At 44.8% G+C, this 18,909-nt stretch overlaps 1 protein-coding gene across 16 annotated transcripts in view; it reads right to left on the bottom strand.

Moving 5' to 3' along the window:
- The window catches only part of MFSD10 (major facilitator superfamily domain containing 10), a 37,737-nt gene that overhangs the window by 13,841 nt on the left and 4,987 nt on the right, over positions 1–18,909 (bottom strand). For all 16 annotated transcript variants that reach the window (XR_003096001.1, XR_003096002.1, XR_003096003.1 and 13 more), the window contains 7 exons: positions 17,035–17,131; positions 15,939–16,042; positions 11,923–12,081; positions 10,100–10,288; positions 5,234–5,342; positions 4,704–4,815; positions 3,079–3,187 (listed from right to left, as the gene is read on the bottom strand). Coding sequence is in view for 13 of the 16 variants with exons in the window: in XM_006032333.3 (XP_006032395.1) it covers positions 3,079–3,187; positions 4,704–4,815; positions 5,234–5,342; positions 10,100–10,288; positions 11,923–12,081; positions 15,939–16,042; positions 17,035–17,131 (879 nt within the window). In the remaining 3 variants the exon portion in view is untranslated. The remainder of the gene's footprint in view (positions 1–3,078; positions 3,188–4,703; positions 4,816–5,233; positions 5,343–10,099; positions 10,289–11,922; positions 12,082–15,938; positions 16,043–17,034; positions 17,132–18,909) is intronic.

The raw sequence follows: 18,909 nt of genomic DNA on the forward strand, positions 1-18,909 counted from the left end.
GGCTAGGGTCTGGAACCAGCTTCCAAGTGAGGTGGTGCAGGCTCCCACCCTGGGGGTTTTTAAGAGGAGGTTAGATGACCATCTTGCTGGGGTCGTTTGATCCCCAGTACTCTTTCCTGCCATGGCAGGGGGTTGGACTAGATGATCTGCCCAGGTCCCTTCCGACCCTAGAAACTATGAAACTATCCCCTGAGAGGCCACTCTGAGGGAAAAAGGAGTCCAGGAGAGCTGGTTGTACTTTAAAAACACCTAACTGATGGCACAGAAACGAACTATCCTGATGCACAGGAAGACTAGCAAGTATGGCAGAAGTTCAGCTTGGCTTAGCAGGGAATTCTTCACTGAGCTAAAAACACAAAAAAGAAGCTTACAAGAAGTCAAAACTTGAACAAATGACTAGGGAAGAATATGAGCATTACTCAAGTATGTCAATAAAAACAGGAAGATCAGGGAATGTATGGGTCCCTTACTGAATGAGGGAGGCAACCCAGTGACAGGCAATGTGGAAAAGGCTGAAGTGCTCAATGCCTTTTTCACCTCAGTCTTCACAGGCAAGGTCAGCTCCTAGACTACTGTACTGAGCAACACAGTTTGGGGAGGAGGTGACCAACTAACAGTAGCAAAAGAACAGGTTAGAGCAGGGGTCAGCAACGTTTTTGGATGAGGTGCCAAAGACACTCGTAAAATGTTGGTGTGCCAGGGGTAGATAGCTGGGGAGCTGCAAGGGGCCCGATCCTTCTGGAAGCACAGCCCTGGCCCTTTCCCCGCCATCCGCCCTGAAGCCTGCGTGCCAAGCAAAATGCCTTCATCTGTCACACTCTGGCATGTGCGCCAGGGGCTGTTGACCCCTGGGTCAGGGACTATTTAGAAAAGTTGGATGTGCACAAGCCCACAGAGCCAGAAGCAAGTGCCTGAGGGTGCTGAGGGAGCTGGCTGATGTGACTGAAGAGCTGCTGGCTCTTATCTTTGAAAACTAGTGGCAATTGGGAGAAGTCCCAAACAACTGGAAAAGGGCAAATATAGCATCCATCTTTAAGAAAGGGAGGAAGGGGGATCCAGAGAACTGCAGACTGGTCAGCCTTACTTCAGTCCCTGGAAAAGTCATAGAACAGGTCCTCAAGGAATCCATTTCTAAGCACTTGGAGGAGAAGAAGGTGACTAGGAAGAGTCAGCATAGATTCACCAAGGGCAAGTCATGCTTGACCATCCTGATTGCCTGGCTCTGTGGATGTGGTATACCTTGACTTTAGCAAGGCTTTTGATCCAGTCTCCCACAACATTCTTGCAAGCAAAGTAAGAAAGTATGGGTTGAATGAATGGACTGTAAGGTGGACAGAAGACTGGTTGGTTCATTGGACTCAAAGGGATCAATGGCTCAATGTCTAGTTGGCAGCCAGTATCAAGTGGAGTGTCCCAGGAATCTGTCCTTTATCAGGCACTTGGAAGATGGGATGGAGTGCACCCTCAGCAAGTTTGCAGATGACATCAAGCTGGGTAGAGTAGTAGATATACTGGAGGTAGGGTGAGGATTCAGAGAGAATCAAATTGGAAGACTGAACCAAAAGAAATCTCAGGAAAGTTCAATAATGACAAGTGCAAAGCCCTGCACTTAGGACAGAACCATCCCACACTTGAAACAGGCTGGGAGCTGACTGGCTAAGCTGCAGCTCTGCAGAAAAGGACCTGGGGGTTACAGTGGGCAAGAAGCTGAATATGAGCCAGCAGTGTGCCCTTGTTGCCAAGAAGGCTAACAGCATATTGGGCTGCATTGGTAGGAGCATTGCCAACAGATTGAGGGAAGTGATTCTTTCCCTTTATTCGACACTGGTGAGGCCACATCTGGAGTACCATGTGCAGTTTTGGCCCCCCACTACAGAAAGGGTGTGGACAAATTGGAGAGTCCAGCAGAGGGCAAAATGGTTAGAGGACTGGGACACATGGCTTATGAGAATTCGAGGGAACTGGACTTAGTCTGGAAAAGGCAAGACTGAGGGAAGATTCAACAGCAGCCTCCAACTACCTGAAGCGTGGTTCCAAAGAGAATGGAGCTAGATTGTTCTCAGTGGTGGCAGATGACAGAACAAGGAGCAATGGTCTCAAGTTGCAGCGAAGGAGGTTTAGGTTACATATCAGGAAAAACTCTCACACTAGGAGGGTAGTAAAGCACTAGAATAGGCTACCCAGAGAGGTGGTGGAATCTCCCCCCTTAGATGCTTCTAAGACCCAGATAAAGTCTTGGCTGGGATGATCTAGTTGAGGATGGTCCTGCTTTGAGCAGGATGACTTCCTGAGGTCCCTTCCAACCCCAACTTTCTATGATTTGACAGTGTTTTGTCTATAGTAAGTTGTGCTATATATATTTATTTTCCTGAGAAAAAAAATGATATTTTTTAAGAGCATGAAGATGTGATTATAAAATCACAAATCCTGGCAAAGGGACCTGTGGGCATGTGCAGTACCTGACCCTGGTTACTATTTATTTATACCCTGAGAGTGTTTAAAGTCCACAACCCCACTGGATGCTAGTATGGTACCCACCCTTCTTTAAACTGACTAAGTTTCACACTTGATCATATCCCTCACAGTGTTTTGCCCAAAGCCGCAAAGGGAGTCAGGGACAGGAGAATTCAGGAGTTCCTGCCTCCTCAACCAGTGTTCAATCCACTAACCTGCTCCAGAACGCACTGGAAAATAACCCCTCATGACACTCAGTCCAGTTCACACAGAGATTCAAGTGTAACTCCCTATGGAGTCGACAACTACCAAGAACTTGGCGTTTCACTAACATTAAAACACACAGCCTGGAAGAAATGGTCTCTCAAAATGTTGTGTACTTGAGAAGTGGCACTATTGTGTTAATGGAACAAATTATACCCATTCAATTAGGAGCATCAGGAAAAGGCCCAGGAAATCCATTTAGATGAAAGCAAACGAAAGCTCCTTCATCCTCTCTGGTTTGACAAATACAGTTGCATCTGACACCACTCTTTGGTGGGTCTCCAAATTAAAAACGAACATGGGCAAGCAGTGTGGGAAAGAAGAGGGAATAAACACTGTACATTTAAAAGAGAAGCATACCCTTTTCACAGCCTTGATCTCACATCCTGGCTTGATTCGGCGAGTGTAGCCTCCCTGAATCAGGGCCATCGTTATTCCAATAAAGAAGAACATCTTGCCCTGTTGCATGCTGAAAATAAGGCAAGAGCACAGATTATACACCAATTTCCACTGGGATCCACAGCTCCAGCATAATTAAAAATGCTAGATAAAGTGCATGTAGATGCCCATGCAGCAGTTGAGGGTTGTTAACATTCAGATATGGTCAATGACCTCTGCAGTTACCAAGTAAAAAAATTAAGTTGGGCCAGGTGGTAAATGCAACACAGAGGTCTACTGCTGCAACCTGCTGCTCTCTACCTAGCTTGGTTATATTGAGGATAGCCAATACCTGGACACTCCAAGCTGTAACAGATGAGACTAAGTTAAGTCATTAACCCACGGGATGGGATGCGAGTTGTGTCTTCAAAAGACATGTGTTTCACATCCTCAAAACTGTAACTACCACTGTGTGTTTCTGCAAAGTTTCTGACCTCTTGGCTCAGGCAGTGGCCTGTAGAAGTGAGGGTGGGAAGTGTGTGCTATCATGGCCCTTCCTATTGTTCTCTAGTGGGAAGCTGAACTTCAGTCCACTACAGATTTAAAGCTAAAAACAAAACTCTGCACCAATTACAGATCTGGAGATACCGCTCCCTCTTCTCCTTCATCTCTTGTGACCATGAATTATTTGGATGGTCTCAGCTCAAGATCTCACTTACATAACAAGTTGATCTCTTCTGACCAGTTCATTCAAGCATGCAAGGCAACTTTTGTAGCACTCTCACCTGGTCATAAAAAGCAATATATTCCACTACTGGATATTCCCTGCACCCTGAGTGAAGTGCAGCAGCCACAGGCTGTTAGAAAGGGAAAGGTTTCCAACAACACATGATGAGGTTAGTAAAAATCATGAACTCTAGTGAAAGAAATACAGGAACAGAGAGCACATACTGAAACAGAATGTAACAGGAACCCACAGGTACAGACAAGCACTACTGAGCAATAAAGGCTTCCAGATCTGGCCTCAAGCTGGGACTCTTTAAACAAGCTAGCAGAACAGATATTTCAAACTTAACTACTTTACAGAACTTGCTTCTATTATTCTCTTCTATAGGATTTGGCTAATAAACATCAGAAGCTGTATTACCTAACTCTTTGCACACTGCGTGTAATACAGAGCTATGCTAAGCAAATTCCATACCCCGTCCATCTTCATTAAGCCTTGACATTTCTACTGATGCAGAAAAGCTCTCCAAGGAACCTTACAGGAATCAGTACAGCCAGGCCACTTGAGCACGAGTTCACCAGCACATTTTGTAGCAATTATGATTTAATTTCTACACATCAATATTTTTTAACCTTAAATCAGCATTTCTGAGAAGTTGCTTTCCTGATAAGATTGGGGAGTCTGTATTTTATCTATTCTTTCTGGCTCACAAAAGAAAAGCAAATGATCCTTAAATGCACATTCATAATAATGTTATTTTGTATCATCTTGGTGTGTCTAATCACTAAACAGCTCTCTTGAAAATGAAAGAGATGCCTCAAGTGGGCCTCTTATCAGGAAAACAATAGCCAGAGAAGCCCTTCTTGTTAGCACACTGTACCTGCTGAACTGGAACCGGTGGTGGGTGAGAAAACTCAGACTGTATTCCAGACCAGAAAATAGGAAGAGATACAAGAAATAAGCCAGACCCAGGACCTTGAGGTTTTGAAGGTCTAAATAAGAGAGAGAGAGGCTGTGATGCTACTTTCTAAGCACCTTGTTTAAAAACAAAAGCAACATCCAGACTGATTTATATGGACTGCATGGGATGGGACATCTCTCAGCAGTTCATACTGAGTCTGCAAGTGCCACACCCCACAAAATAGTTTTAACCAGTGTTTTCCCTCTGGTCACAGAAATGGGGCCAAGGAGATCACTTCTCCCTATCTTCCATAGACCAACCCCCCACCCACACACATACAGTCCAATAATTTTTAACCAAGTTCTCTGTCTGTGATTCCTGCTCATTACTGAACAATTAGAGCTTCTGAAATGGTCAAAACAAAAGATAAAGTGATTGAATGAAGACATCACTCACTCTCGCCCCATGGAACATGTACAACACAAAGTGAAGAGTCAGACAGTACTTACTCTCCTTTGAAGGGGAGTCCTTTCCTCTGGTGACTGCAGAAAACTGAAATAAAGCCAGGGGACTGAGCAAGTCAACTGCTGCCTGGAATCCAGATGTCACAGAGGACACCTAACAACGGAAAGAAATCCATCTCAAGGCTGAGGGAACGGGCTCGGGAAGTTACAGGCATATGGGGAATTACAGGCAACAGCAAAAAAGAGATGACTGCACCTAAACACGGGCTGCATGAGCTGCAGCAGAGTTAGGTGGGACCATGGGTTCATACAACCCCTGACAACATCCCAAACCTTTTGAATCAGTGCTTCAGAACTGGCCCTGGCTCTGTAGCCAAAAGGTGGACATTTTCAACAACAAAAATATGTTGTCGAAAGCAGGACACAGGACAAAACCTGCAACTAGACCTGATACCACAGATTTGATTTCAAGAGCAGTCTGTACTGTCCACATAGAGTGGCAGACAAACTGTAAATAGAGCTGGTAGCATATCACCAAGCACTTACAAACTGTGATTTGGGTTACTAGTTGATATCCATTGCCCCCAGAAGCCAGGATAGGTGTCAAGAGCATCAAATGTTATAGTGATAGAACAGCATTTCTCCTTCCCTCCCTCACCTCTGCTAGTTTTGTGATTAGGAATGGACTGGAGGAGTATTCAAACCAGGAATACTCACTTTCCTGTTACTCAGTTTCTCTCCCCATAATTATAAGCAGGGATCCTGGTTTTCTTTGTTTAAAAATCCCAAAATCTCCAATTTAAATCCCCCCAACCCCTTGCCCAATTCTCTGGTTTAAAAGCTAAAATCCACAGTCTTCTATGATAAAAATTAAATGCCACTATATATATAGGTATAATTTGAACAAAATATTTAACAGATATACTTACAATTTAAAAGCAATTTAGAAGCCTACCAGTGCCTCAAAAATTATAATGAAATAAATTCTAATTACCTATATTTTGGCATTTTCTTTTGGTTTTATATCATGGAAAATCAGAGCTCCCCCTGCCCCCTTTGCTCACCAGAATGTGGGTCCAAGCTGCAACTGTCCCCCCCGCTGCTTTGTGGTTCCTAGCAGCCCTGATATGCCGGTGCCCTGCCCCTACCCTTCACTCCCAAACCACAGAGCCCCCAGCCCTGACAGTGCTCCTCACACCCAAACCACCTCACTCCTGACCCACAGCCCCCTGCCCCTGCCCCTCACTCCCAACCCACTGCCCCCCAGTGCATGGGGGTGGGTGTGTGGGGAAGGTGGATGTGAGCACAGGCAATGCATGAGAGGCTGCAGGGCACAGGAGATGCGGCAGGGGGCAGGAGGGTGCAGCAGCAGCACAGAATTGTGTCCCCTTTGCTGCCAGGCAGGTAGGGGGCACCTCAACTTGGTGGCCAAGGCAGCGCAGCACTACCTCCCATGCCAGGTGCCACCTTCTGGGCCACAAAATGTGGCTCCGACCTGGAGCTGGTCCGGCTTGGCTGCAGCCCCGTGTCCCACTGTGGGTGCAGAAATCTCAGGGATCACGTGCCTCCCTTGCCCCCCCCATCACATGGCCTCTGCTCCCGCACCTCCCTGCCACATCACCTGTGCCCCCGCCCCCATGGATTTACCTGGAGGGAGCTGCATGAGCTGCTCTCTACCACACTGCCTGGCTGCCATGTGCACGCACACACATGGATGTGGCACCCCGTGTCCCATTCCCCCCAGTCCCAAGCAGCCCCTTGGAAGCTGGAACTCTGCTAGCCTACAAGGGGAAAACCTGAGTTTCCTGGAGTTTTCTCCTTTAAAGTAAAAAATCCACACTTTTCTCTTTTAAAGTAAAAAATCTGCATTTTTCCATGGCAAACGGAAAAACCTAGATCCCTGATTATAAGGTCTGCATTACTGTTTGTATTACAGTAGCAATGAGAGGCCCAAACTCTGATCATGGCCCTTAGCTACTACAATATTTTCTTTCCTCAGTCAGTCAGATGCCCCATGCTTTACAGATGTAGATGCAAGTGATTTTATTTGCTTAGCTGTGCGTCCTCGGGCCTCTCCTCATATATATGAATCTGGCTGCACAGTTTACATGCAAAACTTTACAGCATGTGCAGTGTGCTCACGTGATTAAGCATGTACAATATCTTTATCACAAAAGCACAGCACGTTACGGAGACAAGGCTCTCTAAGCAGACGTGATATTTTTTATAAGACCAACTAAATAGTTGGAAAAATTGTTCTTCAGGCATAAGGTATTTATGCCTATACCTGAAGAAGGGCATTTGTGCCTGAAAGCTTGCAAAAAACATTTTCTCCAAATATTTAGTTGGTCTAATAAAAGATATCAAATCTACCCAAAAAACCTTGTCTGCCTGTGTCGTCAGACCAATACGGCTACAACCAACAACGGTACAGCATGTTATGTTTCTTTTTTGGTACCTGCAGACCTTGCAACCAGCTACTGACACCTATTGGGGAAGCAGGGAAAAGCATCCTTACCAGAGCATTCTGTTAATACGGGCTATTTCTCAGCTGCCAGTTTTTTTATTGACGGGAACATGTACTGCTTAGGATTTCATCTACCCTTCCTGCCACCTTAACCACAGCTCTCTATGATCTCACAAGATTAATCCTCCCCAGAGCAGGCTCTCTCACCAGCAGAGGATGTGGATATCAAAATTAAGGTAAGGAGCTTTTCAGGAACCATTAAATAAAGACTAACTTTAAAATGGACTGGTTTCTTCAAAACTCTTGTATCAGGCTGGCTGATACTATCTTTGTTACCTGAGGTTTCTTATCTGTCTATATCACCTCTTGTTTTGTGCCATACACTTTGACTGTACAGTCTTTCGGTAGTGGACATCTTTTTTGTCCTGTGTTTGTGCATTACTTAATGCAATTGGATTCTGATACATAATGGATGCTCCTAGACCCGAGAGTAATATACATATCAAACAGTACCACGCAGCCAGAGTTAGCTGCCCAGGCAATAAGGACTCAGGTGCCAACAATATGCAGAGGACACACAGCACCACCATCATCAAAAATAAGATCATACAGCTAGAATGGCTGGCTCCAGCTGCACCTGACCAAGAGAGAGAAAAGCATTTTGAAGTTTATAGTTTCCATCAGAACTGGTAAATTTCATAGCTGGGAACTATTTTTAGATTCTTCACTACTGGAGATATATAGGAAGTGTTATTGGCAGATATTGCCATCATTTCTGGTTGGTTAGGAAACAGTGCCCCATCCTAATGGGTGAGAGAAGTAAGAGAAGCCAGATTGACTGCAGTAGTACAATAAACCTAGGTCTGGCCATTTCAGCACACTGGATTCTCCAACTAGCAACTAACAATAAACACTGCAGTGTCTTCCACATCTGCTTCACAAATGGAAGGACTGTTTAAAGGGCTAAGCACTGCTTGGAGACAGTCAGATAATAAACCAGATTCAGCCCCATTGCAAGTCCTAATGGCAGGAGGTTTTCACCCAGGCTGAATTTGGTCCAGTACATAAGTCTCGGTCTCAGGAGACTTTACCCCCATACTTTCAAAAGAAACTGTCCTGTAGAATTTTATCAGAAATCCTTCAAATGACTTTTGATTATTAAAAACACTACCCATTTTTCTTCCTCACAAACCAAAGCTGGCTGCTGAATTCTAGCTGTCTCTATACATAGCAGCTCTGTAGCAAAAGATAATAGTCTCCTGCTGCTCTCGAGCCTTTATTAAGAGTGTCAGGCAAGGAGATGGGGATTTTCTGTTTAGAAGCCAAGCCAGAGATGCTGATCCTGTGCTAATGTTTGGTTATTACAACCTTCTTCCACAACAGAAGACTGGGCTAGGAATTAATCAATCTGTGTTGTAACTTTCAAAAGCATGCAAGTCAGAGAAAGGCATTCTTCTTCTTAATAATAATATTGATGGTATTAATGTTATTACTATTAAAAGCCTAAGACCCAATTTCAAAAGTGGTTTAGTAACTTCAATAAGACTTTAAAAGGTATGTCAGCACCTAAGACAAAGGCAAGCACCTAGAGCAGTTTTTCACAAGCATCTAGGCATTGAAACCTATTTTGAAAATCTTGCTCTCTGTAGGTGCTGTCATACATTTAAAAACGGAGCTACCATGTTGTTAAGTCTCACTGAAATGAAGTCGCATCCACACAGTGTCCTAAGTCACTACTGAAAGTTTTACCCAGTGTTTATCAGATGTTGGTGCAGCTACAATGGAGAACTAACAATGCACTCAAAGCTGGAAGCCTTGTATACCCTTCATGGGAACTGTCCACCTTTCCTTACCACAGCTGCATTCGCTGAGACATCTCTCATGCTTAGCTATCACAAGTATTGGGTACATTGTAAATGTAGACAGGCAAAAATCAGACTGCTAGTGGCAGCTGGACCCTGATTAGTTCAGAAAAACAAACAATTTGTGGCACATTTTGGCTAACTGGAGTTACCCATGTTTTTCCAGTAAGTTTTACTTCATTTTTCTGGTTAAAAGTGGAATGTGTCCCTCTGAAATTCTCTTCACTAGGTGTTAGATTATGTCACCATGAGATGGTCTAATGTGCCAGGACCAGTCTGGAGTCTCTATCAATCTCTTCAGAATTAACATACCTAATAGTAGTTAAGTGGCAACAGTGAACATTTCCTATGAACTGTAGTATCTAGGTGGTGGGATATGACTGAATATCACTAGTCACTATGCATGGTCACCACAAAGTGGAGTGGGGTTAAGCCCAGCTCTAAAAAGAAAATTAAGTCTCCAAGCAGTTGAATAAATAAGGGTTTCTGCCCCAATCCCACCGATAATAAGAATTTATTGATGGTCAGAACCTGTTCTTATCTGTAGAAAACATGGATTTTCAGAACTATAGTTCATTTTACCCGCTTTTCCTTGGGGAGTGTCTCTGGAAGCAGGAAGAAGATGAAAATTAAATCAGTCACAGCAAACATGAGAGCCAACAGAGCTGACTGAAGGTAAAAGACTTCTCCTTTCCCCATCTCCATAGCCAGGTAAGCGCCAATCATTGGACCCAGGGTAAAACCCAATGAGAAAGCAACACCGATCATTGCCTGCAGAAATACAATAAACGTTGATATGCAGTTTTAGACAGAGGTTACTTCATGACCAAGTACTGATTTTTTCTGGTGATGTTTGATAACCATCAGGTCCGTTGTATCCTGTTGGAAACCAAACTGTTGGGCCAAGTACTGCAGATGAAAGACGTTAAGCTCCTTTATTTCCCAATTCAAACAGTCTTTTTTTAAACTGTTTTGTTTCTTGTTACATCTAGGAAGTAAATACCAAAAAGCCCCTCTGTAACCGTCTTGAAGGAAGTGGTGAATGGAGGGCAAACAGCCATGACTGACATGGTAAAGATAACTGAAAGAACTGAAGCTTTCGTGGCGGGACTTATAATAAGAGGGGCAATATCTCTCTACAAAATACAGTGTAATTTTTGACATTATTAAAGAATGTCCAGAGACCATCCGCACTACTTAGAGACTGCTATGAAATAAGGGAGAGGGGGGCAGGGGGAAATAAAATGCCCAGAGCAATTGTTTGCTTTATTAAGTTCCAGGGCTGTTCACCCAAATCAGATCTAGAATCCTTTATCCATGGGATGGGTTTTTAGATTGCAGAGCTGCTCAGAGCCCAGCTGGTGTCTGCACATCATAGGCAGCACCAACAAGGTGTCTTAGCTCTCGGATTTCTTTTGCAATACCCAGATACATATTAGATAATGTGAGCAGGCTTAAACTAGGTTAGAATTCAGGTTGGAGGTTTCTAAGAAAAACTGGAAGTGATACAGGAAATAGTGACTCAATAGGCATCTCTTCATCCCTCCATCACTCTATAAACAGGGATCTAATTATCTCTTTTGGCACACTGGGAAGGGAGAGCAAAGGGGAGGGAGTGGCTGCTGCTCTGGTGGTGACATCGGCTCCCCACACACTGGCTGCAGCAGCCCCACAGCACAGGCTGCCTGGTGGCTGCCAGTCTGGCACCTCCTCTAAAATTGGCACCTGGAGCTGGTACCCTGTCCTCTTCCCCTAGATACATTACTGCCTTATGAAACTGATGCACCAGAATTAAGCTTGAGCTTGCTAAGAGGGAAAAAACATGCGACATACTTTGCCAATTTATACCCTGTGACCCCACTGTCTTTAATGTGATGACAGACACAGGAATAAGAACTGAAACACTGGCTCACCTATCATACCAAGGTATAGAGAGGGATGTTATCTGAAAAGGGGGTTGAAAATGAAAGCACTGCATCAACAATAGGTATTATGTAATTTAAACTTCTCTTGACATTTTCCCCATGTGACATTTATCTATTGTAGAGATGAGAATTTCTGCCTACAAAAGTCTGCCTTATAGTTCCAATTAAATCAAGTTCCTTTCATTTTCAATACTATTAAGGTTAACCATCACAACAATAATACACAAGTGCTGCTTCCCAACTCAGAGACATCTGTCTTTTACTTGTTGACTAAACGATTCCTTAGTCAGTCTCCTTAATAAGTAAGTTTGTCAAGTGCTCTGGCATCTTCCTGGAAGAAAGGCACTCAACAAACATAAGTCATCATTACCACTTGATCAGTGAAAATACATGCAACTGAGGGAAAAAATAACAAGCAACTGAAATTGATTTAAAAGGTTACCCAGAAATCTAATGCAACAGCCTGTGTTTGTAACTCACCATTCCCTTGCTCCGTGCTTTTGGAGAGTGCAAGTCAGCAATTATAGCCGTTGAGAGACTGACATTCCCTTTGCTTATTCCACCTACAATTCTGGAAAGAAGGAACATCCCAAAACTCCTAGAGATGGCCCACAGAGCATAAGATGCTATCAAACCCATCTGCAAAGAAATGAGAAAGTTTCTTTGGAGGAGTCCAGAAATATTAGCGTCATTTTAGGCTATTTTATAACCAGTGTCTAAACAACATCAATATGTGCTCCAATAATCATGCAACAAAAAACATTTCCTTGATTTAACTGGCATTTCAACAATGACACTGAATGTCAGACAATGGAAAGTTCAGGAAGGTGAACTCATCTATAACCATACCAAATAATCTCCTACTATTCCTTAAATTAGGGGAAAGTATGTGTGATCTAACGCCTACATATATACCTTGACAGCTAATCCAAGATTTGACTTTAGAACACCTTTTAACTCTTGCTTCATTTGGTTTATTGGAGTGCCACAGAAAAGGATTGCAACACAGCTAAATGTCTAGTGTTTCAGTCACAAGTTTTAAGGCAAAATAGGAAAAATCCACTTGCCTGAGTGTTAGTTTTACCCCTCAAATTTGCTCATCATAGATTCATAGGTATCGGGTCGGAAGAGACTTTGCAGATCTCCTAGTCTGACCCCCTGCCCTGGGCAGGAGAGAAAACTGGGTTCAAATGACCTCAGCTACGTAATCGTCAAGCCTCCTCTTAAAAACCCCCAACGTAGGAGCCAGCACTACTTCCCTTGGAAGTTAGTTCCAGATCCTAGCTGCCCCAACTGTGAAATAGTGTCTTCTAATGTCTAGTCTGAACCTACCCTCTAACAACTTATGGCCGTTATTCCTTGTTACTCCGGGAGGCGCTCGGGGGAACAAGGTCTCTCCCATTCCCTGCTGGTCCCCCCCTAGTAGGTTTATAGATGGCCAACACGTCCCCTCTCAGCCTTCTCTTGTGAAGGCTGAACAGGTTAAAGTCCTGTAGCCTCTCCTCGTAGGGTCCCCAGATCATGCAACTGGCCCTCCTTTGGACCCTCTCAATGCTGTCCACATCCCTCCTGAAGTGCGGCGCACAGAACTGGATGCAGTACTCCAACTGCAGCCTGACCAGCATCGCATAGCAGGGGAGGATCACCTCCTTGGCCCTGCTTGTGATGCATTTGTGGATGCACGACAAGGTGCGGTTAGCCCTACTGACCGTGTCGTCACATTGGTGGCCCATGTTCATCTTGGAATCAATAATGACTCCAAGATCTCTTTCTGCCACTGTGCTTTTGAGAAGAGAGTTCCCCAGCCTATAGGTACGCTGCTGGTTCTTACTGCCCAAGTGCAGCACCCTGCACTTGTCAGTATTGAATCCCATCCTATTCTTATTTGCCCACCCCTGTAACCTGTCCAGGTCCAGCTGTATCCTGTCCCTCCCTTCTAGCGTGCCCACCTCACCCCAAATCTTGGTGTCATCCGCGAATTTAAACAGGGTGCATTTCAGCCACTTGTCCAAGTCGCTAATAAAGAAATTGAACAGTGCAGGCCCAAGGACTGAGCCCTGGGGGACCCCACTGCTCACATCCCTCCAGGTCGTATATGACCTGTCCACCATCACTCTCTGAGTGCAGCCCCACAGCCAATTTGCTATCCATCTTACCGTGTAGGCATCAATACCACAATCGCCTAACTTTTTAATGAGAATGGGGTGGGAGACGGTGTCAAAGGCCTTCCTGAAGTCCAGAAAGACTACATCCATCATGACACCTGCATCCAATGGTTTTGTGACCTGATCGTAGAAGGCAATCAGGCAATCATCAATAATAGAACTCACAGTCACCTGCAGAATTAATCTAGATGATAGATCATGCATGTCAGCTGTTGCATGTTCACACCTGCACTACATTATACCTCTAATCAAAGCCCTATATTTTCACTAGTACCAGAATGCTCAGAGAGAACTAGTTGGTGAATGTCCATAATTATAAGAGATGTTTTCCAATCAAAGATCCCAAGGATTTTCACAAACAAATGTGTTGGTATGCACTTATAATTATCTTCGTTATAAGTTAGAGGCTAAAGACATCTTGTCCACCATTTTGAAACTGGGTGCCTTATCAAGTCATGTAAACGCAGCTGTAAGAACTTACACAGCTGTGTGATTTTTCTGAATTGCTGGCATGAGACCAGTTGGGGACCAGATTAGGAGTAGTATTTAGATACCTAAATACATAGAGGGTATGTGCAATTAATGCAGAGCAATAAACTCAGGAGCTTATCATGCCTCGATGCACCTTTGAACATGCGCCTGGGTCTGTAGCACATTTCATAGACATTAGGGCTGGAAGGGACCTTGAAGATCATCAAGTCCAGATCCCTGCCTCAAGAGCAGGAAGTCAGCTAGGGTCAAAGGATCCCAGCAAGATAAGCATCCAACTGTTTCTTGAATGAGTTCAAAGTAGGTGCCTGCACCACTTCTGAAGGGAGTCTATTCCATGCCTTGGAGGCTCAGACAGTAAAGAAGTTTTTCCTTATGTCCAGCCTAAAACGGTCATGGAGGAGTTTATGATCGTTGGTCCTTGTTATCCCTTGGGGCGCTCTGGTGAACATACGTCCCCACCCCAGATCCTGATGCAGACCCCTTACAAACTTATAGGCAGCTACCAGGTCACCCCTGAGCCTGCACTTTTCCAGAGGCTCTCAGCCTCTCGTCATAAGGCATATTCTCTTGCCCTCTAACCATGCGCATGGCTCTCCTCTGGACTCTCTCAAGCTTCTCGACATCCTTCTTGAATTGCAGAGCCCAGAACCGGATGCAGTACTCCAGCTGCGGCCTCATCAAGGCTGAGTACAGTGGGAGGATGACATCCTGGGATTTACTTGAGAAGCATCTATGGATGCAAGCCAGAGTTTTGTTTGCTTTACCAGCTGCGACTTCACATTGGTGGCTCGTGTTCATCTTGTGGTCAGTCATGACCCCCAAGTCTCTTTCAGCCATGGTGCTAGCGAGCGTAGCACTGATGAACCTACAAGCGTGCTGCGGGTCCCCCCCACCCCCTGAGGTGGAGTACCTTGCATTTTTCAGTATTGAACGTCATCAGGTTTATATCCTCCCACTTACTAAGCATATCCAAGTCAGTCTGTATCATTAGCCTATCCTCAGGCGTGGACGCTATGCCCCAAAGTTTACTGTCATCGGTGAACTTGGCCAGTGCACTTCTGACACCAATGTCCACATCGTTGATAAAGATGTTAAAGAGAACCAATCTAAAGACAGAGACTTGGGGGGACACCACTGGTCACAGAGCGCCATTATGATTTGCTTCCATCGACTACTACTCTCTGGGTCCACCCTCAGAGCCAATTTCCCAGCCATGTAGTGTAGCCGAGGCCACCGTTGGCCAATTTTTCCATGAGGAGATCATGGGACACCAGATCAAAGGCTTTTTTAAAGTCCAGATATATGATGTCAATCTCTTCTCCCTTGTCCAGGTGATATGTCACCTGGTCATAGAAGGAGATGAGATTGGTCAGGCAAGGCCTACCTGCGACAAACTTGTGCTGGCTGTCCCTCAGGATGTTGCCATCAGCCAGATTGTCAAAGAAGGGTCTCTGATAATTTCCTCCAGAATCTTAGTGGGGATTGAGGTCAAGCTAATTGGTCTGTAATTCCACCCTTTCTTGAAGATGTGTACCACATTGGCCTTCTTCCAGTCTTCAGCTACTTCACCTGAGCACCTCGAGTTTTCGAATATTTTTGCCAATGGTTGGGCTATGACACTGCCAGCTCCTTGAGACCTGGCTGGCAGGGACCCAGGGAGTTAGGGGGGCCAGCCTACCAGAACATGGCTGCTTTGGCCAAATAATTAGGCCAGGTATGGCAGTGATGGTCAGGACTTCAGTCTCCTAGTGCTGCACACTAATCACTGGATCATCTTGCCTCACTCCCCCCAGACATCTGAGATATGCTCATTGCAGTCAGGCTAACAGACAGACATACCACTGTCAGCAACAAGACTGGCCTTCTTCCCAAGTAGTCGGAGGCAGCACCAGTGAGTGGAGAGAAGAAGAACTGCAGGATGGAAAATATGGAGCCAATCAGACCTAGAAAAGATATGTCATTAGATTCACTGCCTTAGTTTTAAACACTAGAACAGTCAACATGTTCAAAGCCATTCACTTCACTAAGACCCTCTGACATCAGATGATGGCATGAAGAGAAATGATCTCACTGAAACAACCATTTGGCCTAATACTGAACCTATGCTGCTTTTAATTGCAGACAAACCAGAACAAGGTGAGGATGCTGAAACGGGTTTGTCCTCCTCCTTTACTTTAAGTAGGGTCTCGCATCTCTTTCATATAAATGCAAAATGCAGATTCTTTGCTATTTTCTGAGGAAGCACTTTTCTGTTCACAGAGAACAGATAATAAGGGATGTTTTGGTCTAGTTTGCACACAATTCTTAGTTCCTTTAGGTACTTTTTCACTGTTTGAACTTGAAGCTGTCACATTTAATTAGCTTATCTTTTCTTCCTTTTCTATTGAAGGTAGCAGCAAGACATTGCCATACACAAGGCCCCCACTTCAACGGCAGTCAGCCCAGCAATCTCAAGAATCCTTTGAATGTTGCATCCTGTTCCTGTGATCTTCAATTCCTCTCTTCTCTTGCCATTTCTAACTCAGTGCTCTCATTAATTTGCATTGCATTAGTGACAAACTGGTAAAAAGAAGCCTTGTCACAGTTCTCTTCTTTAAAAGGTAAAAGCTGGATTATACATCTTACATCCATCCAGGCTGAAAATGCGAAGGCTAAAAAGCAGCAATGAAATCCTGCTCACATTGATTTCAAAGAGTTCACTGCCAAAGTTTGATAGGGAATATCTGGGGAAGAAAAAGGGCTTTGTGGTTGCTCAAATACAAAAGTTTTTAAAGAGCCAAAAGTACATTTAGAGATGCACAGTTATAGCTTTGTTCCCAGACTAATCATAGCTATCTAGGTTTTCACATTCTTTGCCAGGTGTTGTGTTCATATATAAAGACATCGACATAGAAAACATCCTGAAACCACCCCAAATTTGCAGTTTTATTCATACCTCCAAACAAGACACTGTTGTACTTCCTCTCCGGGGGCACCCCAATCATTACAGCGAACCAGTCCACCCTGCGCTGCAATGACAAATAGAAGCCATCCTGCAAAAGGAGAATGGAGCAATTAGTGGGTACTTTGGGAAACAAACTCTTTCCTGCATTTATTTGCAAAAACATAGCATCATGGCTTCTGATCCCAAAGGCCAAGTTTAAACACATCCATTCCCCTAGCGCGTGCCTAAGGCCCAATGTAACAACTCTCCTCATGCCCTTCTCTGTCTCCCACAAAATCAACTGCTAGTAGCAATAGAAGAAAGCAATCCCACAGAACTATGCATCGAAGCAACAATGGAATAGTAACATAGGGCTTGAAGGGACCTCCTGGGTCAGAGTCAAATCCCCTGCTATAGCAAAGGAATGCACAAGCCCTGTGCAAGCTCCCAACACCCTGCTTTTCCTTTGCCGCATAGCCATAACAATTCCATTGCAGGTAGTCATATACAAATTCAGTCCATGACACAGCATGAAAATATATGACTCGATTATGGACACTACCTGTTACAGAGGCTAAACCTGGGTTTTATGTATTATACAACTTAGATACAAGCATCTCTCACCTCAGCCAGGTCTTCTGCATCCTGCTGGAGACCCAAGATTCTTCACTGTGCACCCCTACCTTAAAAATCATGCATCTCCAATACTAGTTTCCTTTCCTCATTCAATAGCCTCAAATAACCAAGGAGGTTACAAATGAGCAATACAAGGTTCTCCATCTCTTCTGTATCTTAGCACCTCAGGAGCAACAGACTTATTAGGAAGGAGACCCAAGTCTCATACTTAGCTCTATGTAAAGTTCTAGGCCACCAGACTAGCCCAAACTCCTCCTTTCTTACTGAAGTTCTTCCTGATTCTGACAACCAGTATAGTTGGTTTGGATAGCTACACCAACTGAAAAGGGCCTCCAATGTGCAAAAACATTATCCAATCCAGCATAGGACTGTGAGATGCCCTAGTAACCCACTGACTGGCATTTCTCTAACTAAGACCAGGGCCTCAAAAATCCTTGAAACTCATCACCATACTCATTGCTAATCTGCTCTGGGGAAGGTCAGAAGCTGGGGCACTGCTCTCCACCTGAACCCATTAATCTGAGAAAACCAACTGGCGAGTATTCACAAATACATGAAATCTTGCACTTCCACATAGTGCTTTCCATCCAAGGATGTGGTGTCATCATCCCAGTCATGATACTGGAGGACCAAAACAGAGCACAGAGAGATATGCGACAACTCCAGCAATGTAGCAGATGGTAAAAGAGTATATTCCTGAAAGGGAACTTAAGTAGTACAGAACAAAAAAAGTATGGGCACTTAAAGGAAGATGAGAATAAGATTTTAGGGCTGCATTATAACCTGGTAGAGATGGCCCTGGAGCCCTGTCCATTGCTTTAACGCAGTGGTGCCCAAACCTTTTGCCTGGTGGACCAAATGGGCAGTGTCCAGTCCATCCATGGGTCAGATCCAGCCAGTGCTCCCAATCCGGCATCTGAGCGAGTGGGGGTAGGAGGCAGGCTGGTCTCAATGCAGCCTGGCAGGGGAAAGGTGTTTGATCCAGCCCATGAAGAGGAAAACGAATGTATTCCAGCCGTGAAAGGGAAGGGGGCACAGCCAGGCCTCAACCTGGCCTACAGCAGAGTACGGGGCATAGCTCAGCCCCAACAGGAAGCAAGGGGGCATGGCTCAGCCCTGCAGAGGAAGGGGCTGTGGCCAGGCCCCAACCCGGTCCCACAGAGAGGGAAGGGGGTGCAGCTAAGACCTGCAGGGGGCAAGGGGACATGGCCAGACTCCAACCCGGCACCATGGACAGAAGGGGATGTGGCC

The sequence above is a fragment of the Alligator sinensis genome, unplaced genomic scaffold (genome assembly GCF_000455745.1).
Source record: "Alligator sinensis unplaced genomic scaffold, ASM45574v1 scaffold1094_1, whole genome shotgun sequence".
NCBI lineage: Eukaryota > Metazoa > Chordata > Crocodylia > Alligatoridae > Alligator > Alligator sinensis.